At 37.7% G+C, this 25,163-nt stretch overlaps 4 protein-coding genes across 6 annotated transcripts; 1 reads left to right on the forward strand and 3 right to left on the reverse strand.

The window, feature by feature from the left end:
- Positions 1–4,220: 4,220 nt before the first annotated feature.
- Positions 4,221–5,312, reverse strand: LOC121981143 (transcription factor RAX2-like). Its single transcript, XM_042533515.1, has 3 exons — positions 5,092–5,312; positions 4,889–5,018; positions 4,221–4,822 (listed from the first exon to the last, which is right to left on the reverse strand). Exons 1-3 carry the CDS (start codon positions 5,225–5,227, stop codon positions 4,381–4,383), a joined length of 708 nt encoding a protein of 235 aa, XP_042389449.1. The 5' UTR covers positions 5,228–5,312; the 3' UTR covers positions 4,221–4,380.
- Positions 5,313–12,191: 6,879 nt separating this feature from the next.
- Positions 12,192–13,711, reverse strand: LOC121981144 (transcription factor MYBS3-like). 2 transcript variants are annotated; one of them, XM_042533517.1, is made up of 3 exons: positions 13,098–13,711; positions 12,748–12,941; positions 12,192–12,670 (listed from the first exon to the last, which is right to left on the reverse strand). In XM_042533517.1, the coding sequence occupies exons 1-3, from the start codon at positions 13,369–13,371 to the stop codon at positions 12,404–12,406; spliced, it is 735 nt and encodes a 244-aa protein (XP_042389451.1). In that variant the 5' UTR covers positions 13,372–13,711; the 3' UTR covers positions 12,192–12,403. The 2 variants fall into 2 exon arrangements, with proteins under 2 accessions (XP_042389451.1, XP_042389450.1); XM_042533516.1 differs by having other exon boundaries at positions 12,745–12,941.
- Positions 13,712–16,510: 2,799 nt separating this feature from the next.
- LOC121981145 (inactive protein kinase SELMODRAFT_444075-like) lies at positions 16,511–22,223 on the reverse strand. 2 transcript variants are annotated; one of them, XM_042533518.1, is made up of 9 exons: positions 20,672–22,200; positions 19,895–20,049; positions 19,723–19,817; positions 18,530–19,557; positions 17,781–17,941; positions 17,464–17,540; positions 17,246–17,393; positions 16,969–17,118; positions 16,511–16,873 (listed from the first exon to the last, which is right to left on the reverse strand). In XM_042533518.1, the coding sequence occupies exons 1-9, from the start codon at positions 20,856–20,858 to the stop codon at positions 16,691–16,693; spliced, it is 2,184 nt and encodes a 727-aa protein (XP_042389452.1). In that variant the 5' UTR covers positions 20,859–22,200; the 3' UTR covers positions 16,511–16,690. The 2 variants fall into 2 exon arrangements, with proteins under 2 accessions (XP_042389452.1, XP_042389453.1); XM_042533519.1 differs by lacking the exon at positions 16,511–16,873 and having other exon boundaries at positions 17,232–17,393; positions 20,672–22,223.
- Positions 22,224–22,508: 285 nt separating this feature from the next.
- LOC121981146 lies at positions 22,509–24,916 on the forward strand. Its single transcript, XM_042533520.1, has 3 exons — positions 22,509–22,664; positions 22,797–22,981; positions 24,531–24,916. The coding sequence occupies exons 2-3, from the start codon at positions 22,800–22,802 to the stop codon at positions 24,715–24,717; spliced, it is 369 nt and encodes a 122-aa protein (XP_042389454.1). The 5' UTR covers positions 22,509–22,664; positions 22,797–22,799; the 3' UTR covers positions 24,718–24,916.
- The last annotated feature ends 247 nt before the right edge of the window (positions 24,917–25,163 follow it).

Genomic DNA, 25,163 nt, shown 5'->3' on the forward strand with positions numbered 1-25,163 from the left:
ATGCTTCCCTATTTACCTAATAGTCAGTGGAAAGTTTTCATGTGGTTGGGTTGGTCATTCTCAAGATTAATTGGTATAAGTTAGATATTGGATGCCAATTATAAAAAATATAAATAAAAAATAATAAAAAATGAAAAAAATCAAAAGGACGTTTTTCATTTGCAATATCTTTAGATGAGCACCTCATTTCCAATTAAAATCAAATGAGCATTCCATTAAATATGAACGGTCCAAAATATTTTTACATTATTTGATCATTTGCCCTATAGAAGATAATAATGATCTATTAAAGTTGTAGAAGTTAGTTGCTAACTTCTTTTGATTTTGCTTCTCCAAGTAATATCCTAGTTAAAATAATATTTCAACTAGCAAAACAAACGATGAATATTTCATGATATTCATTACATTTCAAATGATTATTATTTGATCATGATTAAGCATGTAAAAACTAACATTTAGTTTTTATAATGTATAAAAGCTAGTTGATAGTTTCTACAAAAGTGACTTTATATCATTTGTTTTTACTTCTCAGAGTAGTAACTTAGTTAAAATAATATTTTAATGAATAAAACAAATGTGTACACTCCATGACACTCATTATATTTCCAATAAACACAATCTAATTATGATTGAACATATAAAAAACTAATATTGTAGTTTTTACAATGTGTAAAATTTAATCGGTAGCTTCTACACGTTATAGAAAATACTCGGTAGCTTCTACAACATTGTTGAATCTAGGATATTTTTGAGATAAAATTATTAAAGGACGTCCATTTACTTTTCTTTTAGAAAAAAATGTTAATTTAGTGTTTCTCTTAAATTAGGATGCCTTTGAATTTTACCCATCAAAAAATATATTTTCTAAAAAATTAAAAAAAAATGGTGATATAAGAAATGAGTTGTTGGTAGAAACAACTCTTCCTTTACCTACTTTCAGTCATTAATCTCCTCTTTACCTTTGGATCCTACTTGTCTTGTAGGAGGGCCAAAAATCAAAGGGCGTTTTTTCTTTCAAAATCATTCATCTCACTCTACTTAATTTTTTTTTATCAAAGAACATCTCACTCAACTAGTCAATCATATACAATTATTCAATTATCCTAGTATTGTTCAATACTAATCACATTAATATTTTTTCATCTAAATTCTATGTCAGTCGGACACTATATAACAGATATGATTTGTAACTACTACATATATTATAGTAGTTATGATTTCATAATTACTACAATAGATACTTAATATATTAAAAAATATTCATATTGTAACAATTACGATTCATAGTTACTACAATACAAATTTAAATTGATTCACCTATCATTCATATTGTAGTAGCTATGAAATTGTAACTATTATAATGTAAATTCGACCACCTAATATTCATGTTGCAGCATATATGAAGCGATAGTTGTTGCAATGCGGATTCAATTTGCTAACCTAGTATTCGTATATAGCAGCTGATGCGGTGATGATGAAGAGTCCCGCCCCACTACTACGGTGGAGATCAAAGTTAAGACGGTCCATGGGCGGATGGTCTTGGCCGATTGGACAAGGCATATTCTGACCGTGAGTTGAGCATTGACCCACCATATCCGACGATCAAGGGGCGCGTAGAAGCCGAGTGGCCATCCCACTCGGCCCAACAACGGGCAACACGGATCGAGCGGCTCCCCCACTCATCGCGATAGTGAGTTTCCGGTCATGCGACCATCCCGCTTGGCCCAGCAACGGACGACGTTTGGACAGCGGACTATCAGCCAAGCGGCTATCCCACTTGGTGTGGCAACATATGCAAGGATATCAAAATCCTAGCCGAACGACTATTCCGTTCGGCCAAGCGACATGCACAACAAGGTATTCTTCGACATCATTTTGGGAGTTAGTATCGCTGACAGGCGACATAGTCATACAGACGATCGTACGGTGAAAGTCTCCACTGTCACTTCAGAGATATGCTCGACCCGTTAAGGTATTGTGTCAGAGACACTTTATTGACATGTCTCTTCAGGAAAAGCTTAGAATAGTGTGCCCGCTTTAAGAAGCGTGCACACACGCTACAAGAGCCCTATATAAAGGGGGGGTCTAAGCATTGGCGGAGGTATGCTTTTCTCGCGATTTCTACTGTTGCGCTACAGTTCCCTTTGCGTCTTGCTTTGCCATAGACTAACTTGAGCGTTGGATGACCATCGCCAAGGACCCCTTCCCTGGCTCGACACTGACGCTGCTTGTGTTGTAGGCAGGAGCGAAGTCTACTGGAGGTCAACGGGAGTGCCGCGTCCCCAACATCCATCTCTTCGACTTTTAGACAGGATCAGCAACTATAATTTTATAATTGCTATAACGTATCGGACCAGTTTAGAATTTAGACCGATAATAATAATGAGAACATTGAGTAATTGTATAATGAGCTAAGATGTCATTTTGATAAAAAAAATTAAAATAGGTTGCTGATTTGAAAAAGAAAGGGCAACCTTCGATTTTTGCCCTTTTCTAAGGAAGGGGAGCATTGAATTAAATATCTGATGGAAAAGTTGGAACTATAAATTTCTTTACAAATCATTTGATGAATATGTGTGCTTCTTCATTCTCTCCTTTCATTGTAGTATTCAGTGATAGCATAGCGACAATCACAAACTTCATTCATTGATTAGTCTTGCATGATAGGGTCATTTAGCTATTTGTTTAGTTTGTGTATTGCGTGGATCATTTGGCCATTACAAATCAATGAAAATGACTAGAAATAAGCTCCATTGGACAATAATTGATGTTGACTTATGACTTGATACTTTAGGGATGTGAGAAAATTTCAAATGTCAAATCAGAAAAATAAAGAAATACATGAAAAGCTACAAATGGAAGAATTAAATCAATTGATTAAACCCTCATGTTTCTTATTCAATATGTGAAGCAAGTCAACACTTTTTACTCCAAAAGACAAGAATGCATTTCAATTTTTTATAGAGAAAATGTGAAAAAGGACACCAACGGCCCTTATAATTGAATCTAATTGGTATTAATTTCTCTCTAAGAAGAAAACCATGTAATAATTTATTGGATCACAATCCATTAAAATAAACCTTTCCTGTATAAAACAATAAATAGAAATAGTCAGTATTAAATAGTTATAGGACATTGTGCCCAATTGATCTACTCCTCCAGTTGATAAACTCCATTGACTTCAGACTTCTCTCTGATATGGATAAGAATGGGGCTATAATTAATATGATGAACATCTTCTCCTTAAGGCACATGATAATTTTTCTTTTACTTTCAGTGGTTGGTGCCTTCCCAAGTTGACTTAGTCCAGTTTCTATTATGATGCGTTGCTAGATAAAATGCACAGACCAGAAGAATATTGGCTGCTACTATTGGTTATGGTGAACTGGACAATGAGAATAATGCAGCAGTTGAAGAGCTTAATCTGTCTAAGGATATGAGAAAGGACAAATGCAAGAAGACAGCCACAAGCTCTTTATAAGTTATCTATTGATTTGCCTTAAACAACACAAATTTTGTACAAAAGAGAGTATTATTTGATCTCGTGCGAGTTGCTGTCTATCTTGGAATTATGTGGATACAGATCATAAGCAGTCTAATTCTGACTTTAGATACAAAGGACCTCAAAATTAACATGGCAAAAACGTGTTGTGATACTAAGTCCTGTTAAGAGGTTCAAGTAATACCTCATCTTAGCCTCCGATCTGTTCACTCTTCTCCCTTTCCTCCTAGCAAGGAAGCTTGGCCTAAGAACACTATTGAACAATGATCAGAAAAAAGGTGACAATTCAACCATCAACAGCGTCACCCTTTTCCTTGTAATTAAAGTCATGTTTGAAAATGAAATGGCTGTGGCACTTTAATGCAATTACAGACCACCAAAGTCCACCATCATGGAAGAAAGATGAGCCCTTCCTCTGAGCTGATAGTCTGTCCCACTCGAAGCTCCAAAGGCAGAAAACTTTAGCTGGTACTTTATTATAACAATTGACAGCAGCAGCTTTAGGTGGGCTTATCTGCAGTCAGCAAATGGATGGCTGCATAAACATGGCTCATTGAGAAACAAAAGGAAACAGAAAGCATGGCGAGAGAATCTTGGTGCATCAGCTTAGGAGCTGTCATGCCACCACCCATGCAATTCTCATGGTCTGCGGCCACTGTGTCAGCAGCAGGCAACCAAAGAGGTGTGCCTTGCTGACCAAGATCAAGTCTCGACATTATTGCACAAAACACAGATTTTTGATTCAAGTTTGGAGTAACTGGTGATGGAGAACAGGGGGATTAGAACAGCAATTAAAGACACTAGTAATCACAGCAACTGCTAGTTTTCTACTCTATTGTCAGTGGGTTCTGTCGTGTTCGCTCTCATGGCTTTGTTAATTACGAGTAAGTGAGGCCCTGGTGCAGTGCTCCTGGCCCTGGAATCGGAACGCTTTCCTGGTAACCATAGGCATAGCCGCCGAGGAAAAAGTCGCCGGCGTCTCCTAACCCGAGCGCCGAGAGGAGAAGCTCATCAGACGACGAAGCCGCCGAGGCTTCCTCCGATGGGGACAGCACCTGCTCGACGAAGCTCAACTCAGGGAATGGAAACGGGTGGCTGGGTGGAAGAGGCATAGTGTTGGCGAAGCTGAAGTCCGCCGCGCCGAAAGCTTCGTTTTTGATGGGCGAAGCGAGGATGGGAGTGGATGAGGCAGGTGATCGAGCACAGAGAGTGCTAGAGTTGTTCTTCGCCATGAGCAGCTTCTTCTTGAGCTTGGTGTTCCAGTGGTTCTTCACATCATTGTCCGTTCGCCCCACCAAGTGGGAAGCAATCGCAGACCACCTAATCAACGATCGCGGATTAGGCAAGACCAACCTGGATCCCTAATTTTAGTAAATTAATTCAAACCTGCTTCCGATTCGATCGTAGAGAGCGAAAATGACGTTGTCCTCCTCCTCCGTGAATCCGCCGTGCTTGATGTCGGGGCGGAGGTAGTTGAGCCATCTCAGCCGGCAGCTCTTGCCGCATCGCTTGAGACCTGCATTCCTCATTGATCAGCTGAATTGATCGAAGGATTCACGGAGAGCTTTATTTGTTTCGTGTCAAATGACCTGCTTTTGGGGGCAAAGTGATCCAGTTGCCTCCGGCGCCGTTCTTCTCGATGTAACTCTTAAGGGCGGCGTCCTCCTCCGGAGACCACGGACCCCGCTTGACGTTAGCCTTGTCGCAGCACGGAGATCTTCCCATCGAACGAGGGAGAAAGAGATTGACGAAGAGGAGAAGTAGAGCAGATGAAGAAGGAAGCTTCTCTCCGCGTCGGTTATAAAGAGAAGAGACGAATAAGAAGGTCGAGTGGGGTTTTGTTTTAAAATGGGTGGTTTTTTTCCTGGAGATTGGAGATTCGCTGCAAAGCGCCAATGCTCGGTTTTCTTCCAAGGAATCTTAAACCGTTCGATTAGAGGGATGATTGGGACCAGGCCAGGCGGCGAAGGTAAGGACCATTTGTTTTCAGCATTTCAATCTCAACGGGCCCCACAAGTTGCATGCATATTTATCATCTTTATTATCATTAAAAGACATCATATTTAAAAAAATATTTTATATTTTAAAACATTCTTATTTCACTATGGCCAAAATTTGCTAAAATTACTTTGTAATTATAACTAAAACTATTTTGATAATTATCAACATTATTTAAATATTAATTAAAATTATTCGAATTTAATTAAAAATGTTATAATTAAAGTGGTTTTCATTAAAATTATTATAATGTATAATATTTTTGATTAAAAATATTATAATGTAAAATAGTTAAAATATAATGTATAATATTTTTCTCATTGATCATGAGAAAAATCACTATGTTGACTTTGTGGACAAACAATTAGTCGTCTAATTAGACGACAAAAGAAAAACAAAATAAATTCCACCATCCAAATTTGCAAAAAGAAAATGTATTTGGGATGAAAAGTAGAAGAAATAATTAGTTTATATATTTTTTTAAAAAAAATAAGTTTAATGATATTTAAAAATATATACTTTCCCATTATAAAGCTACCTCGAACACGGGAAGTAGATCTGATGATCCCGATTCAAAATCGATTATTTGATGGTTCAGAATTGTCAGTTTAATAATTTGAATTTGTCAATTCGACGATTCAAAATTATTGGTCCAACGATTTCTAATTGATCGATCCTTAATTTTAACTGTTCAAAATGATTATTATTCATGATTCGAAACCGTCAATTCATGATTCGTCATAATTTGTTATCGTTGAAAATTATTATATTAAAAAATTTTAAAATTATCCGTAAATGGTTAGATCATCAATAATTATATAGTAAAAGTATTAATTAATTATTAACTAATTAATTAACAATGAGATTATTTATGGACCAACATTATAAATTAATTAACAAATGAATAACATATCTCTTACTCTTCTTTTAATTATTAAAAACAATAATATAACAAAATAAAATTATTAAATAATTAACTAACACATATAAATATTATTTGTAGGTATTTTTCCTTCAAATATGGTGTGCAACCATGGGATGCTAAGCTTCTAGATTGTCCACCGTGAGTACTTCCCGATTTACTCTAACAACCGGTAAAAAAATTCTTTGAGGCCGGACTGGTCAGTCCAAGTTTGGTGTTACCTATAGTTCAATATTCTTTTTTAATAATTATAGTCTAGTTGGTTAGGAAACTTGAAGTTTACTAACTTTTAGGTGACCTTAGCACCAACAAATTTCATTTTAACATAATATATAAATAAAATAAAATGAAATTGTTGAACCTGTGATTTAAATCATCGACTAGTTAATGGATCCCTAAATCTTAACCGGCGGGTGATATTTGAATTCAATTCGAGGTTTAAAATATAAATAATTTAGGTTCTAGTTTGGTTTCAAATAAAATTTAAGTTCGAGTTTGATTTTAATTTTTTTAAACCTATTCAATAGAATCAAATTAAGTTCAAAATGACTTAAATTCAGGTTTGATTCGAATTATTCAAATATTAATTTGAATATATGTAAATTAAAATTATATAAAAATAATTAGAGTTTATTCAAATTTAGCTCATAAGAGACTCCTGAATAATATTACGAGTTCAAATTTAACTCTTCGAGTCCGGCTCTAATTCCACGAATGAAATATTTTGCGAACACTTGGAATCAAATACGAATCAACTCGATTCGATTGCACCACTATAACACCTTTGTTGAAGATGAGTGTGATCGATACATTTGTTAGAAGTAAATTATTGATCAAACTTCGTTTCGAGCGTGAACCATTTTCCTTAAAAAAAATTTGCCCCTACTTAAAATGTATAAGTTTCTTTGCCTATATAACAACCTTCAATCCCTTCTTGTATAATAAACTTATAAAAATCAGATTTTTCCTCACGTCAGGAATATGCAATACATTCATCAAGATCATCTTCTTTCTAGAAGTAAATTGTATCTTAATGGTTCCTTTTCCAAGCACTATGATAATATCATGATTTTCTATCAAGACATTTTCTTTCTTTGTGACAAGTTCATAATTTTTGAATAAACTTTGCTCATTGCAAACATGAATTGATCGTCGGAATCATACCATCAATCAATAGATTTTTCATTTGTTGTCATATTGCATTAAGTTATCATGTTTATTTTAAAATCAACAATTATAGCAACAATATTAGGAGAACTTGATGGACATTCAAAAACATTCACATTTTTTGTCTAGTATTTCCCTCCCTTTTAGTTTATTGTAAAACATGTATTTTTTCTTGAAATGACCTTTCTTTCTACAAAAGTAATATATCTTGATTTCCTTTTTATTAACAAAATTTTTGGATGAAGTTTCATTAAACTTTCTTTTTTTAAATACCCTACTTTTTTAGTATTCAACTCAATATTATTAACTTTACAACCAGACTCTAAAGTAAATCTCAGGAACTGACGACATGAGGTTTATCCCGTCATACGCATATGGTCTGTGTACCTGCATGGACCTCCCTCCATATTCATGAGGCCGACACTAGGAGGGCCGCTAAGGTAACGGATCTACCTTTTTCTAAAGTAAATTTATTCTCACAAATGTGAGTTTCTATTTCAATGTGAATATGTTTTATGAGTTAATTTATAGGGAAATCTTTAGAAGTGTGTAATAAATTTTTTCTGTAGTCATTCTAAATAGTTAATAATTTTGTAATTACAGTAACCACTTACAATGAATACTTCTATTTTTAAATTCTTGAGTCTAGAAACTAGGACAAGCAACTCATTCATTGACTTATCCAAGATAGATTTATTATCAATCATATGAAGCTCGAAAAACTTCATGCTTGGAAATATGTTTGTACCTTATTTTTCATGTGTATTTGCTCTCCAAGACATTCCAAACTTCTTATGGGGATTTGATCAAACGAAAGAGATCATACAACCTATCTACTAAGGCATTTAGGATGTATCCTCTACAGTGAACTTTATCCTTTTCTTGTTTCTTCCGAGTTGCTTTGATCTCATCAGTATCCTTCTTAGTTGGTGGAGGAATTGCGAGCAAATCGTGCAGTAGTAAATATGCGACACCCAATTCAATGAGGAGGAAGAATAATTTGTCCTTCCAGCGAGTGAAGTTTGTCCCATCGAAACAATCCAACTTGAATACATCGAAAACAGACTTTAAACCAATGACTTCCATTGGATTGGAAAATTTTCCTTAAGATTTTTAAGTGTGAATCACTTTTCTTAAAAAAAATGTTGTCCCCACTATAATACTGCTAGGTTTAGTGATAAATTCGTCTCAAAATACTCAAAACAAAACAAAATTTATAAACAACAAATTTATAAATTACACCAAGACAACTTAGAGAACAAAACTTATTGGCCATGAGAAGATAGTGAGAGATTGGACTTTAAAGATGTATACATAACAAAGGAAACAGCCTTTGGGAAAGGTTGTGTATTTTCAAAAAGTACGCCTATTCATCAACATTCACATTTAACCATTGTACTTGTTCAAAATTGGAATTTTCCCCCCTCCCCCTAGCCACCATTCAAATACAAGCCTATCAAACTTCTCCTTTCCTTTTCCACTACGGAGTAAACATATGTCACTAAAACCATATTCAACAACATTTACGCGGGTCGATGGCATCTGCAAGAAGTAGGACGTCGACAAACTCAACGTACGCCTGCAATGGTTCTGGCAAGGACGCCTCCGTCGAGTCCGTCGTAGAAGCCTCCCTTCAGGTGTCTCCCTAGACCTGCTTATTGTTCGATCTCCTCCGTTGGCATTTGGCTACGGTTTGATTCCAAGAGGTTGATTTGGCGATCGTTTGGCGCAGAAAGCGGAAGCGGCGACGCGACCAGCGAGAAGAACCAGGCGGAGGTTGTCACTTTGAATGCCAATATCCTGCGTACGAAGGCGCTTGTTGGAGGAGGTACGTCAACAAGGTCCGACGCCTTTAATTTTGACTTGTTGGAATAATTATTTGTCCTCGAATGTATCGAAAATAATGTAAAATGATTAAGTGATGGATAGATAGAATGAATTTGAGATCAAAATCAGTATCGTTACATGGCAAGCCTCTTGACTCATTTGACAGTACGCTGAAGACCTTTAAAGGGCAACATCAAAACTTTGGTCCGAATTTCACAATGAATAAAACAATGAAATAGGAGATTTTTTGAAACTTTACGATGACTCGATCCATCTCCTTGATACTCTAGGAACATGAGCCAAATTTCATGATGGGACAACGTTGAATGTAAAAGTGTTTTGAGTCTAGGTGGGCGGCATGAGACTAGACTTGACTTAGGTTTAGATTCGAGCTAATTTAGATTTAGATTTAGTGTTGACATCAGGAAAGATAGCGATTACTCCGTTCTATGAGTTTTACCATAATAAAAAAATTTATTATGAATAAAGGACTCTACATATATGACCACCAATAAAACCTGATTTAAGTCCCGAATGAAAAATTATGTCTTTTTAAAATTTAAAGGATCATATTGGATTTCATCATGGATTGAGCTGGGGTCGAGTGCAATATGTGCTTTATTGGATCTAGTTTGAGTTGACTAAGCTTAGGTTCAATACGTCGTCCTGTTAGACATCGACACTTAAACATCAACACTTGGATGGCGTGCAACACTCTTATTAACTTCACCTATTTTTTTTTTTTTTTTCTAAATGACTTGTCTTGCATACTTAGATCCTCACCGGTGTCACATATATACTTGTATCTGGGTCTAAGTCACGTATGACAAGATCAGTACTGTCTCTTTGCTCCTCCATCACTTGTGCCTCCTGCAACAAACCCAAGCACATGCTTTTCTCCTTAACGTCCGTCTCTCCTTGCATAAATGTAAATATTGCTCCTAGCCTCCTACATTGTTCATCATCTGCTCCACTACTCAGATCTTTGATCAATATTTGATTCCTTTTCTGCTTTCTAATATTTGGCCTCTTCTCTTTTCCATCTTCTTGTACTGAGAGTAAAATATTTGTGGAGAATGATTTCTGAGTTGGAATCGACAAAATGAGCAAGATTAATGAGATCTTAGCCGTTTTTGCAAGAAATCAGCCAATTCATCTGACTCTTGTTTAATTTCAGTCTGCCTGATATAACTTATAAGGCGCGTTTACATTATTTTTACAAGTTAATCTGGTGTATCTCAGAGAGAATGTCTGAAGATGTTTATCTTCATGACCAAAACTACATCAGCCTTTGATGATTGTGCCAGGTCCGGCCAATTTTGTCAACTGTGCCACCGTTTGGGCTCTCTTTGTATTGAATATTTCTGCCAATTAGATTTTTGATCAATCTCTAGTGCAACATTATCAAATGGTATATACATGGTCTGTCATGTTATTGAGCATACAGATCAATGAATTCATGAAACATAACTCTTTGTTGAACTATTTTTTTTTGGCTAATACTCATCCTAGTTGATCCCATAAAAAGTTTTCACATATCTGTGTCACACGCCCACCCAATAGCCTCCATTTGGATTTTAAAGAAGACAATCAAAATCTTTATTTCATTCACTTAGCTTGTTGCTGATTTTATGGAGCTAAGGCACTATAGGAAGAAGAATTGCTGGGTTGTAACTGAAAGACAATAGTGCAGATGCGATGTCATTGTCAATGTCAATTGAAATATGGAGCATGTTCTCCATAATGAGCACGATGGATGGGCTGACCTAGTGCTTGCCAATCAAATTCCTGTGTGCATGAATTCCTTTCAGCTTGACAAACGTTTTGCTTCATGGTTAAGGGAAAAAAATAGTCATCCAATTCTTATGTGGCCTTGATAAATCTCTTGCAATATCCGTGGCCTAGTTTTGTTTTATCTGTGACAACAGTGAGTATCTGATTATCTTTCAGACATGAGACATGAATTGTATTAAGTAGGATAACTAGGCGATCATATTAGTGAAGTATGATTAACTCAAACTACAAGAGAAATACTTAAGAGGGAGACAAATCAAAGGAATCTTCCAGGTCTCTGAGTTTGAGATCTATATTAGACTGTCATTCAATAGTTGAGTTTCATCAAAAACCTGTACCGAGCAGTAGGAGCCTGTAATGGGTGTACAAACGCACGTAAATCCAACCAATTAAAGTGAACGTAAAGATGTCCCATGCACCAACAACCCAATTTGACAAGGATGAGAGAGAACCAACGTTTGTTTTTTCTTCTTTTTGATAATCTAAGTGTTCAACTCTGTTCCTTGATCAGCTTGATGGGTACATGCTGAATAAGAAGACTGGTAAGAAATTATTCTCTCTGAAGGGAGATTTGTCTGACTTTTTTCTTATTGGTACCATATTATTCAACTGATGTAATTAATTCTAAATACAGTCTAATTTGTTTAGATGTTCTTTCCTTGAGGATGGCATTTGTTTTCCCTTGTCAGGCCATCTCATTTGCTTAAATGGATTAATTTGCTTAATTAAAGAGTGTATGGGAACCTAATTATTACCTTTTCCCTGTGCAGTGTGCTAAAGAAATGAGAATATTGTTTTTTATATTCTCAATATTTGAAGAAGAAATTTGAAAAGCTTAAAAATGTCTCCTAAACAAAGATAAAATATGTGTTTCCCAATGGGCATATTAAGAAGATTTGCATTTAATTTGTTTTTCAGAAAAAGTCACTTCGTTGACTTTTTCAGTGAATTTTGGCACAGCAGATCACTTGAAAGATAAAATTACTCAATAAAAGTTTATCATATATATAATAACTTGACAGATTACTTTCATACATTTGCAAATAGCTTCTCCCACAAACTGTACTAATTTCAGCAAGACAAAGTTAAACAATCATCACCTTATCTGAAAGTGATCTAGATAACGCTGGTTAAGCTTCATTTACATGATTCCTTAGCAACACTGGTTGATGTAGGCATCCACCAAGACTCAGTTAACTAACTCTTATGGTTCCAATGCATAGATTTCTAGGCGATGAGTTACTCAGATTCGACCTTGAACTAGAAATTCTGAGCTCCAAATCTAGATGTGAAAGTTGATCATGAGCATTTTCGATCGAGTCGACGTATGAATTGGATATCTGATGAAGACATGAAGGCAGATGGATTGTTTCTTGCTCTTTGCTTGATGAATTCAGATCTACTGCAGCAGCCTCAGAAGCTTTGTCACTCGGCAAGGAAGTATTTTCACAGGTTGCAACCTGAAATGCAAATGAGAGTGAGAGTCAAACATAGTGTATTCTGGATCGAAAACCATGAGTAGAGAAAAGATTACCACATCGAAAAGACTCGATCTGCGCCTCTTTTTGTTGAGGCTGTTTTGCCTGAGAAAGTATTTCTGAGCATGGCTAGCCACTTGTGTGGGGGTCCTTGTGGTAACAAAGTTCCTCGAGATGCCTCTCCAATCTCCTTTTCCGAGCTTCTCTAGTCCCATAAGGAATAGTCTGTGTTCTTCCTCAGTCCATGAAACTCCTACTCACCACAGAGAAAAAGATTGTTTGCACATAAACATGTCATCAAGATGCTAAGTTTTTGTACTTCCTGATATGTACAACTTTTTTTAAGCTGGCTTGTTTTGTATACCATCGCATCGCAATTGAGATAGCTGAATGTAAGGCAATGACTCACCTTTCTTCCTCTCGTGTGTTTGGCCACCAAGACCATCCGAGAGATAGCCGTTAGACGTCTTCTCATAGGCTTCATCAAGCGAACCAAGCGACGACGTTGAAGGGGAAGCTGAAGGAGCACAAGGGTAATTGTAGGAGAGGCACTCCATGCTAAAGCTCTTCTCAAGCTGCACCCCAAATAGCCTCACTCCACCTCCCCCAGCCATGCCTCTTGTGCTGATACAAGTCCTGGAGTTGTGGCCATAGAAACCACAATGAGAGCATTTCCTCGCCATTTCTCAGTCCAAGGATTTAATTTGTCACTCACAAGGCTACAAGAAGCACAAGCTAAATACTAGTGACTGGAAAGGCCAATCAATGAGGGAGTAATTGAAGGTCAAGGTCTCCTTGTGGACAAGTTTGGCATGAGGCTATGCCACCATAAAGGACACGCAATTGCATGTCTATGCGTGAGTACTAGTATCTTCTAGTGTCCCTTAAAGAGTATCTTATGCCTTCAGTGATGGATGCAGTCATAAGTTGCTTCAGAGTTCAACAATTAAAAAATATTCTTCCATGAATCATGTTCTGAATTCTTGTAAGCATGACTCAAGAAGCATTTTTCTTTTTTCAATAGCAAGTTGTGCAATAATTTACAGAAACACAGAGCATCCTCAAGTGGAATATCAGATAGGTAAAACACCTTTGAAAAAGGAGGAAGTACTTTTGGATGTTGAAGAGGCACCATGATGTTGGATTTGATGTTTTGGTTGCATTTGTTTATGGGTGCTTTAATGATCAGAGCTTCCTATCAACTCTTGGATAGTGATGCATATGGCTGGTTTCATGGCTGAATATAAGAAAAACAATATAAGTACTATAATAGTGTGTTTGTGTTGTCGCAAACGAAGAAATTTAACTGGAATACGATAAAAGGCGCCAAACTTGACAAATTCTTCTTTTTTTTTCCTTTGCAAACTTGGCTAAGCTTAAACCTCGTCCCACTTAAACCGCTTGGTCTCACTTAATCACTTCCTCTAATAGTTTGGTAAGAATTGATATTTTGAAAGTACTTTTTTAATCCAATTCAAAAATTATTATTCACTAAAACCAAGCACTTTGATTAGAATTGATATATAACTAGAGCTTCTACCTAATCCATGGTACCAAGTTCCTTAATCCACAAGCCTTTAATTACATTTTTTAAATCAAAAGTCTTTAATGATTGTAAAAACTGATAGTTTGCAATTGACACAGAATCCTCAACTCTAAGTGGACATTACTGTTGCCTACGTCAGGCAATCCAAAGAATTTTGGAGCCTTTTACCTTTCTTTTTTTATCCCTTTCAACATAATTTCTTGGATTTTCTTAAACCAAATCTTATCTAAATCTGCACTATAACATATTACAATCTTTGAGTTTGGGATGCAACTGAGGAAGTTGTATCTGCCACATAACACTTTGCCTTTTATTTTCTTTTCTTTCTTACCAGAATTTCTGAAGTGCTTTATCATCTGAATGGATTGTATTCCATCAGATTAATTACTTCCATTAGCACTTAATCAGAAACCGTTATGTTGTTATCTCTTATAAATAGTAAGAAGCATGTTCTATAGTAGTTTAAGATGCAAAAGAAGTTTCCTCCCCCGTCATCTTCTAGTTAAGATTTGTCGTTAAATCTCTACCCTCTCGTCCTCTCCTTTCGACGCCAAGTTTCCTCTAGGTTGTTGTCGTTGTTGTTGCGGTGAGTTTGCAATCAAAATAAGTATGATTACAAACAGTAAAAGCTTCAAATTAGGATGGTCTGTTTTAATTATCAGTCAAATTTTAGGCTTCAATCAGTGTTGGCTGAATCTTTAAAAAGTGCAATAATTGGCATCAGGAGACAAAATATAATGAAACCATTCATTGTTGATAGCCATCCATCATCTGATTGTGAAGGATACAGAAAACAAAAGATAAGATATAAAAATGAACAACAATGACACTGTATGAGAAGAAATAAATGCTTATCCTATTTGTGTTGGTCAATGGCAATTAAAGGAATCTGCACCACTAAGCAAACAAAATGGCATCATCCTCCATTTGCTATCACCCATCTGTTAAAAGAAGGATATGCCGATTCTTTAAGATATAAGTTGAGAATCCCATTTGAAAAGCCAATCTAGATAATATATGATAAGCAATCCCATTCACATGCACTGTCTTCAGAAATGTTCTTGCTAATTGCATGGCAAAGTTATCATATTTTGGAGGCATCTCAAGGAACCTTTGTTGGTACTAAGAGGATTTATGGTAGAGATTGTTCTATCATCACTTGCAAAATCTTCTTTACAAGTCTTTTACAACCTCCAATGTGTTCTCATGATATCTTTTAAGCTCTACTAAACTATGATGAAAATCATCTAAAAAGATTAATATGTTTAGCACTTGAAGTAAAAGACCACATTCATGTAATAATGCAGGCAGAGGTGATCATAAAACACATTGCAAACTGATCGCTTTAACGATGTCATTGATGAATTCCTTTCTTTTGAGGGAACAATGGCAATGGCTCAATGTGCTGATCTATTGAGCTGTTATTGCTACATGACGACCAAGTCCATGCACAAGTTGATTGGGCCTGAACTTAGTTTATGCAATACGTCATGCCCGACACAACACATAAATCAACTTAGCCTATATCTAACCCGATCAACTTATTTTAGCTTCTCCATATGAATACTCATATGAAGATTGATAGTAACATCAAAGTTAACTCAATCAAACTCTTTCTAGACCTGAAGTTTCACTGTACCTTATTCATAGTGATTTAACTAATCCAACACAAACATCTTCGTTGGAACTTTTGCAATAACAGAGATGTTAACATGATGTAAAATCTGTTACTTTGAATTGAAGTAAGAAAAAAAATTGATATGCATTGCCTTTGCCTTTCTCCTGAGTATTAAAATCGAATGGCTGCTCCTTTGTTACCTCTGCTGTGGCCCCATTTATGTTTGACAAGGTCTGTGCCTTGTGATGATGATGCCCTGTCCACTGGCATTTTGCTCATCTGGTCCATACACAGAAGTGTACTATGTAGGTCATGATGAACTTATGTTTCCTTGTAATAAGTGGTTTCCTCACAGTGCCAAATTATGAGCTAGCAATGGTCCCACCATATATATATATATATATATATATATTTTGTTTTTTTAACTATCTTGCAGTCTTTTCTGCTACATGTAATTTTGTCTCAGATGATGTGTGGTTTGTCCCCATATCCTTGTTTTCTTTACCTTTGATCCTTCCTTGTGTTCATCTGTCAACCATGCTGTAGAAATGAATGCCAATAATTAAACAGCTTCAGCCAGACATATGACAAAAGAAAGCGTGCATTGATGTGCTAACATGAAAATGACAAGTGAAACCAAAAACTTGGAATGAAGAACTGACGGCAAACTGATATCATCTGGTAAATTAAACATAGAATCCAAACACAAAATCTTTTCTGATATTCCAACAAGATCACTAAAGAGAAAAAAGATAGGTAGATACCAGTGATATCTTCTACTATACACTGGAAGCCTACATTATCTCATAAAGGACATTAAAACAGGAGGTTTGGTGTGTCAAAATCTTCTCATTCTGTTCTCCCTTGTTGCGGCACAAGACGATCTTAAATTATCGTAGTTAGGAGCTTTTTGCCATGGCCGGACAGATTGCATTCGAGCCCTGCTGTTTCCGTTACCGTATCCTGGTGATGATGCATAATTTGGTTCCATAACCATGTCGCTTTCCAGTATCCGAAGAACCTTTTGTATGATATTGGAGAAGTGTCAAAGTATCAGAAAAGAATACATGGCTATCCTGCTGTATCCTGACAATTTTACTTAAATGAATTGTATACCTGTGACATGCGAGGTCTGGCTCGAGGATCATACCTAATACAAAGTGACGCTGCGTGCAACATTGAATGGACTTCATGTTCACAATATTGCTTACCTAAGCGGGGATCGATAAGCTCATCCATTTCACAAACTGCTAGCAGCGGACGAGCCTGCTCAGAAAATGATGCAAATTACTGATACTAGAACGAGATCATAGAGCCATTGGATTGGTTATAAAACAATCTATAGGCAAACCAATAAGTGACTGACTAAATGCACATACACTTGGGTACTAACCCATTCAATGAGGCACTGCTGCCCCCTTGGTCGGTTAATATCAATTGCTTTGCGGCCTGTCACAAGCTCCATCAGCACTACTCCAAAAGAATATACATCAGCTTTTTCTGTGATTTGACCAGTCTGGGCATATTCTGGGGCTAAAAACCTACAGCAAACACCAAATTATTCAAACTGTTGTGGATTAGAAAAACAAGGGTATGTCTAACAAGTGTTACCCGAAGGTGCCTAGCACTCTTGTTTCCTCACCAAGATCACCATTTGGCTGCCATCTCGCTAAACCAAAATCTCCAACCTTCAAGAATAATATATGAAAATGATCATGAACAACATTTCACACTTTTGGGTTGTTTTGCCAAAAGAATTTCATGCTTAACTTGCGATATGTTATGTTTCCGAATAGTTATTTAATGGAGGTAATTTTTCTTGATTTGAATGTGGACAAGGATATCATATTAAATCTAAGATAGAGTTTTAGTTAAATCCATGGCTTAAAGCAAGGAAGGTTGGGAGATCGAGTTAATGGTTTTTTTACCAGTGGTTCAAATTCATGAGTAATAAGAATGTTGTTTGGTCTCATGTCACGGTGGACTATGCAACCAACTCTGCACTCTTCATGGAGGTATCTTAAACCACGAGCAGCGCCCACAGCAATCTTTTGCCTAGAAGCCCATTCAAGTGGTTCTCTATTACGACCTGAAAGAATCAGTACAATAGTGTAAGGTAGATGCAACATTGATTAAATATAAGCCTTCAACCACTACAAGGCAATCAGTGATTTGCATTGTAAAGGACAATATATACTTATGAACCTTTGTCCCCAGCAGCATATGCTCTACGTACAAACTAAGTTAATAAGGACAAAGTCACTAGTGATAACATTGGAGCACATATCAGCAATTCTATACTGGTTTGCTATCAAAGAATTCTCAATCTCCACTATATTCTTTCTATGTTTAAATAAAACAGGATTTCTGATTCTTCTACAAAAGCAAAACAAGAAAATAATGTTGGATGTTCAGCCAATTCTGTTTCAATATATAAAGGCCATTGTTAATAACATAAATCAAGGCAGCAGTGTACAAACAAAGGCTCACTTCAATTATGTTTGTTCGATTTACTGGCATGCAAGATGTGTTGTTCAATTTAACTCAGGGATTTTTTTCCAAAAAAAATGGATAAGGAAATGAGTTGATGAGATGTAATTCTTCATTTCCATACCTGTAACAGCAGTTAAAACTAGAAACCATAACCTAGGACATTAATTGCAATGTGCAACTTTACCATAGAGATGAGAATCCAACGAGCCATTGCAGATGTATTCATAAACAAGCAATCTTCTACCATCTTCGACACAGAATCCAATTAGCATCACCACATTGCGATGCTGTGCACAGCTAAGAACTTCCACCTCCGAGCAGAATTCTTGATCTCCCTGAGAGCTAGCTGGTTTGTGTTGCTTAACAGCAATTGCCTGACCATCAGGCAATACCCCTCGGTGCACAGATCCGAACCCACCTTCTGCCAAGAAATTTGCTTGTGAAAACCCATCAGTAGCAAGTTCCAGCTCAGAATAACTGAACCACCTTGGCGGTTTTCCAAAAACTGGGGCCTTCTTCTGACATATTGAACACAGGGGCGGTGGCACTTGAAGTGCATTAGTAGGCAATAGCATGGTATCTCTGACATTGCCACTGAAACTAAACTCCATTTTGTCAGAAAATGAGCTAATTGCAGATTCTCTACTATGTTTGGGGAATCTCTTCAACAATGTCTTATTGGAGGCTATATGGACATCTTTTTTGAGCTTGAATGCTACTTCCTCAATATCTCTAGAAGACTGTTGTCTCACACCAACGATCTCCTTCAACCATAGCTGAAAGTCTATCCTTGAAGGGCTCACAATCTCATTATCTGAACCGGAGCTTGAAACATCCAAATTTGGCATTTCTTTTCGTTTCATCTCCTCTTTCTTAAGAATGCTAAAATTTTGGGGGAGAAGAAAAGGAGAAGTTCCAGGATCAGAACTTGAAGCCGAGGATGTTCCAGGTTCAGTAGTAGTAAACGAAGTCGCCATTTCAGGGCTGCTAGTGGGTGTCACAACCAGACCTGAATTGACAGCATCTTTTGTATCTGTAGTCGTCTTCTCAGCCGACGCGCTAAAATTAGCAAGCATTTGCAAAGGCAATTGGGGCTGTTCCTTCGGAGATGTAAAAAGATTCAATCGGAGAAATATTGGTTGGGAATGCCTCACAGCCACAATGTTACATTGTAGTTCCTCCATGCATCGTTTCTCTTCATGGTTCAGTTGTCTGTGCAATACATATAAAAGAAAGCAATGAACACCAAAACAACAACTTATGTCTATATATTTATATAAAATTTAAGATTTGATCCAATCCACAATTACCAATCAACTAGGGAAAAAACAATCAGTATTAACTAACACTTAGATCCACTACAAATCAGAACATTACTTGTCCAATACGACCCACTTTGCCTGAATTTGCTTGGATTCGACAGCAACTGCACCACAAGGTGATCCAGAGACAATTTTTATCTTGATGTTTATCTACAAGAGAAAACAAACAAAACTGTAGTAAGAAAAGAGGTGAGAAGAATGAGGCAGCTGCAGCTTTAGCAAATTACCTTATTTGAATCATAAACATCATGAAGTTGAAGCATCATCTGAGAACAAGAATCAGTGATATCACATTTTTGCTCTGTCGTAGCTCCAGGTTGTGGCTTCCTGTGACTACTAGCACAGTCCCCTGAAAATCTGGGAATCCCCCATAATCTTCTGCCTGAAGAACAAAAAATGAATTTAAAGTAACTCCAGGATTATAAAGAAAATTGAATTTTTCAAGACTCAAAGAAGCACCCAGATCATCAGAAAATAAAATAAAAGTTTGTTAAAGGCATAGTCTTCTATGCCTAACTACATTGTTGATCTTTTCATCCTAAGGGAACCCAGCCTCAGCTTCTTGTAGATACATGTGAAGCAATTTACTGGACAAAAACGCTTCCTTTAGAAGAAAATTCTCCACAAGAACAACAATATTGCATAAACTTGAATGGAGAGAGAAGAAATAAAAAAAAAAGTTTAAGCTCTTTACAAATAATTCATTTATCTTCGCATAGATCAGGCAGAAGTGGAGGAGGGAAATTTGAGCCTCTAGATTTTAGCTCAAGTAAGATCATGTAAATTCTTCCTTTTTTTTCCATCTAAACTATTTACTTGACGATAGCATCCATACCAATGGAATGAATGCCTTCTTCAGAGCTAATCTTAAGCAGAGCAGTAAGGAACCAACTACATTAAAAGCAGCTATCTAGGTTAGAGACAAAGATATAAGCACTTTGCTTGATAAACCAGTAGGAACCAGAACTACCAGAGAAGATCAAACGTTGAGAGAAGAATGTTACCAGAATTGTGTGGTGAAACCACAACGATGAGAGTGATGCAGTCACCAGGCTGAACAACATGCTTCAGAGCCCACACTAGTGCTGTCTTTTGGATTTCTTTCGACGCCTTGACGCCGACGACTATGTTCGTGGGATCATCAAGGACCTCATCGGTCTTCCCACGCTTCGGCTGCTGGCTGGTGCTCATCTCCGCCGGAAGGAATTTAGAAAGAGATTCACAACCAAACCATGGCTTTCAAACCCAGCTCAAACTACAGACGAAGACAGGTGAAGGACAAGAAGGCAGGCAAGTGGCTCCCATATCCAATATTACAAGCATTTGAACCACCCTTTCCTTTTTATCCAATAGATTAAAGCATCCACAAGCAAACAAACAACGGCAGACGTTAATAACCTCCCAAGATAAACGTAATCACTGTGTTCGTGATGTGTTAGATAAAGACAACGTTTTAGCCCTTTTTATATCCATCGCTCTGTGCATTATCTTTTACCTCAGTGGTACCAGACTACCAGGAGCCCCTTTTTAACATCTTTTTGGCCTCCAGTTCTGCTCTGCCGTGACTTTCTGTCCAAAGATGGGATCTTTTCTGGGACAGGGAGAGGAGTTTGCGAAACCACTGCTGTCTGTCGACGCGCACGCTTAGCTAGCGAGGGAAACACTGTGCAAAAGTGAGTGCTGTTACCTCGCACAGTAGCAGGCTCCTCGAGCTTTCAAATCGACAAACTTCGACGAGCTTCTTCGAGCCTTCAAATCACGCATCCGTCCAGACGATTCATGTGAGCGAGCGATCATGGCTTCCACGATTCCCCATCATCTCTTACACTACGCTGGAGATGAAAGTGTGCAGGAAACTAAAGAAACAAAGAAAATTTGCTTCCAACTGTTCTTCGGAACTTCGCAAAAACACACCTCCACTCATCGAGGGCCTTAAAGCTCCAACATTGAACTCCATAAACGCAGTGCAGGAATCAGATCCGAACACGGCATTCCCTTTCCTCTCCGTCAACGCCTCAGGAGCAGTAGAACAGGCACAAAACGCCCAAATCCAAGCAAGTGAGACGCCCCCGGATCAAGAGAAAGATCTCGTAATAAAGATCACCCAATAAAGCTCCCTCCCAAATCGTCTCCCGTCGACGTTTCCTTTTCCTCCGAGTTCGTCTACCAGACCACCGTCCCACAGTTTTAACAAACCACCCTTCCCTTTTTCTATTTAATTACCATAATACCCTTCCTCCTAGTGGATCCGACGGCGCCGCAGCTGCGTTACGCTTATGTATCGGCGGGGCCGACACGTTACGACCGAGCGCGCAAAACGATGCCGATGCTGCGGCAGTGCATCCTTCGCCGTTTTCAAACGACACACCGACCAGCTAACGTGAAAGACGAAGAAGCTGCAACAAACAAACTCCTTCAGCTCAGCATCGAGTTGCAGCGAAGGATCGATGCATCATGCATAAGGAAGGGTGGAAGAAAGGCACAGCTCGCCTCCGCTTGCAGCACTGCACTGAGACGCCATCAATGCCATAAATCATTCATGCATGATTGAGTTCGAGGGAATAACTTTGATTGGCCAAGACTGTTGGCCCAATTCAGTGGTCAGCTGTGGGTGTTAAGAACGGGCCAGAGATTCGCCATGGAAGGGCATCAAGCATTGAATTCCATCAGTTATTGAGGGGCAGTGAATGCTTTCCTGCATGCCCTGGCCAGGCCAAACTGCTCATTGTACTTGCAATAATGCAACGAACATTAACAATTTATCAACTGTATTTTTAAATTGGGCTGTCGAAAGCCCAATTATCATGGCAAAGGGCCGGCCCAAATTGTTGACCGAGGCCCAATAGGTAAATGGTGGAACCGAGTGAGATTGAGCTCGGCATCCAATTTAAGGGGGCGTCCTCGACCGATCTCCCTTCCAATTCTCCATCTCTTCCAGGGATTTCTTCGCGCTTCCGATCGATCGGAGGTTTTCTCGTCGGTTCGTAAGATCCGAAGGTACTTCTCTTCCAGATCCTTTCGGCAATTTGAATCCCTCTGAACTTTTTGGATTGGTTGAAGATTTGGGCTTTCGGGGATTGGGGCTGCATATCGCTTCTGATCTAGCGGGACTTGATCTTGTTTCCGCAGGTGATGGCGTCGAGGCTCCACCAACTTCGGTCGAAGGCTGGTCAGGCTTCGGAGTTCATCGCCAAGCACGGGGGCGCTTACTACAAGGAGCTGCTGGAGAAGAACAAGCAGTACATCGTTCAGCCACCCACGATCGAGGCATGTCAGGATCTGTCGAAAAAGCTGTTCTATACTCGACTTGCAAGGTTAGAAGTCTTACTTTGGGTTCTATATTGTGTATTTCACTACATTTTTAGGGCGTAATAGTTAACACTTGGTCCTTGACCTGTGTGATTGCATGCTAAAATGAGAGTTCTTGAGAGATTGAGTTTGAACATGCACTCAAGTAAAAAATTTAAGTTTCCATCCAGGAGTAAATATTTCAAAACGTTTACTTTATGTAAAAGGTAAGCATTTCCTTGAAACTTTGGGTGGTAAAAAAATTGTGTGAAAAGATAGGAAAACTATTGAGAGGTTGATTTGAATTGCTCATCTCTATATGTGAGACCTAGGGAAAGAACGGGGGGAAATGGAGAGAACTAGAGATATTCTTATTACAAATGGGAACTTTTCTCTTTCTTTTTTTTTTTCTTTGTTTTGAACAAAATTGGTTCAAGAAATTGGAGCTTCATCCATGAATGCTGATCTCAGTGTGCAGGGAAATTATTCTCATGATATGTAAATCTCGTAAATGTTTTTTCTAGTATGAATCTTTTGTATGTTTACTTATTGCTCTAGGATCTGAAGCATCTCTTATTTCTTTCTTTTTGCTATCAAAATTGTAGATTATATTAAAATAGCAACCAAGTTATGGGTAACTGGTACAACCATTATTTTGACAAAAATATTGGGTAATTTTTTGCTTCAAATTAAAATTCAGGCTTATTTTGCTTTAATAATAGTTTAACTCAAGATGTTTTGCTTCTATTTGGATTTTTAATGGATATAAAATCTTCAATAAGCTTGTTCCTTAGGAGCATGATCTAAAATATGCCTGTTGTTGATCCATTTATCATACCTGATAGAATGATTTTTATCCAAAATCAAATTTGAAACCTTGACGTGAGGAAGAGGGCACTTCTCCGATAGCAGATCCTCTGGTTAGTTCGAACTCGTACACTTCTTATACCCTCCCAACGCATGTTTGACACTTGACACTAGTATCAGTACTCCTAGTCTTAATCCTTAGATGCTGATGTATTCTTTATTGGAGTGTGCTCGATGTTTTTGTCTAGTATGTCACCTGATGTTTGACATTTTCACCATCTTCTCAGGTCTTAATTCCTGTAAAGGTTGCTTGTTTTTGCAAAGCGTGATTCCTATGAAGGGCCACTCCATAAAAATTCCTATGGAGTACAATCGTCCTACCGAGCCCAAAACATTCACTGCCCTCTATATCTTTCATTAAACCTGGCAGCTTTAATTAATTTGGACCAACGGCTGAAGAAGGATTCTCCATAGGGATTCCTATGCAGGGTCCTTCTATCGAAATTGCACTCGCACTTGGTCTTGCAAATAAGTATGTACAACGTCACATTACAGCTTAAGTCAAGTGGAAGGCGCTATATAGAAATTGTATTTGATTTTGCAAACAAGTAGTTACATTTTTTTTTCAGATGCTTCCCTCTTTAATGGTCTGAGGCTATGCTTTTGAACTCTTGCATAACCATGTCTTGTAGGGCTTTGTCTCAAAAGCATTTAATTTTAATTCCATAAACTGCAGTCATAAAAATAATGATGCCTTTCTTTCTACAGCATTCCCGGTCGTTGTGAATCCTTCTGGAAGGAGCTTGATGGGGTGAAACACATATGGCAAAACAGGAAGGAGCTCAAGGTCGAAGATGCTGGCATTGCTGCTCTGTTTGGGCTGGAGTTATATGCATGGTTCTGTGTCGGCGAGATAGTTGGAAGAGGATGTACTTTCACTGGCTACTATGTCTAAGGAGTCGGCATCCATCTGAATTCCTTTAGTTTTCCTGCATTCCGGTTTGATCAATCTTCTCGCCTTTTTCCCTACTTGCAAAATTTTGTTCACCATAGAATTTTTAAGCTGGCAATCAGCGAGACAAGCATAGTTTCCTTGCATTAAATAATCAATTGACATGCTCTCGTCAATCAGTGACTTGACTTTTTTGCTTGAACGTTATGTGCTTCAAATCTCACTCAATAATCTGAGCAACAACAAAGTCATCTATGAAAGCTACAACATATCATTCATCGATGAAACATTAGATAAAGAGACATACCCTCCCTCTACATGTATGTACTATCATTATGCCAAAAGATGATTATGGTCAATCCTGACGTTCCTCACAGTTTATCCTCAGGTTATGAGAAGAGAGGTAAACCATGGGATCAGTTTATAGCCAATCGCCAAGTGGCTAAAGG

This window comes from Zingiber officinale, chromosome 5A, assembly GCF_018446385.1.
Source record: "Zingiber officinale cultivar Zhangliang chromosome 5A, Zo_v1.1, whole genome shotgun sequence".
NCBI lineage: Eukaryota > Viridiplantae > Streptophyta > Magnoliopsida > Zingiberales > Zingiberaceae > Zingiber > Zingiber officinale.

Excerpts from the sequence above, each read along its gene's own strand:
- LOC121981146 (XM_042533520.1), top strand. The coding sequence starts at position 22,800 with ATGGCGTCGAGGCTCCACCAACTTCGGTCGAAGGCTGGTCAGGCTTCG. Across the intron at positions 22,982-24,530 it reads TTCTATACTCGACTTGCAAG|CATTCCCGGTCGTTGTGAAT; the intron begins GTTAGAAGTCTT and ends TTCTTTCTACAG.
- LOC121981143 (XM_042533515.1), bottom strand. The coding sequence starts at position 5,227 with ATGGGAAGATCTCCGTGCTGCGACAAGGCTAACGTCAAGCGGGGTCCG. Across the intron at positions 5,019-5,091 it reads CACTTTGCCCCCAAAAGCAG|GTCTCAAGCGATGCGGCAAG; the intron begins GTCATTTGACAC and ends TGAGGAATGCAG. Across the intron at positions 4,823-4,888 it reads TACGATCGAATCGGAAGCAG|GTGGTCTGCGATTGCTTCCC; the intron begins GTTTGAATTAAT and ends ATCGTTGATTAG.
- LOC121981145 (XM_042533518.1), bottom strand. The coding sequence starts at position 20,858 with ATGAGCACCAGCCAGCAGCCGAAGCGTGGGAAGACCGATGAGGTCCTT. Across the intron at positions 20,050-20,671 it reads GGTTTCACCACACAATTCTG|GCAGAAGATTATGGGGGATT; the intron begins GTAACATTCTTC and ends TTTGTTCTTCAG. Across the intron at positions 17,541-17,780 it reads CTCATGAATTTGAACCACTG|GTTGGAGATTTTGGTTTAGC; the intron begins GTAAAAAAACCA and ends TTATTCTTGAAG.
- LOC121981144 (XM_042533516.1), bottom strand. The coding sequence starts at position 13,371 with ATGGCGAGGAAATGCTCTCATTGTGGTTTCTATGGCCACAACTCCAGG. Across the intron at positions 12,942-13,097 it reads AACACACGAGAGGAAGAAAG|GAGTTTCATGGACTGAGGAA; the intron begins GTGAGTCATTGC and ends TGTGGTGAGTAG. Across the intron at positions 12,671-12,744 it reads GATCGAGTCTTTTCGATGTG|GTTGCAACCTGTGAAAATAC; the intron begins GTAATCTTTTCT and ends TTTGCATTTCAG.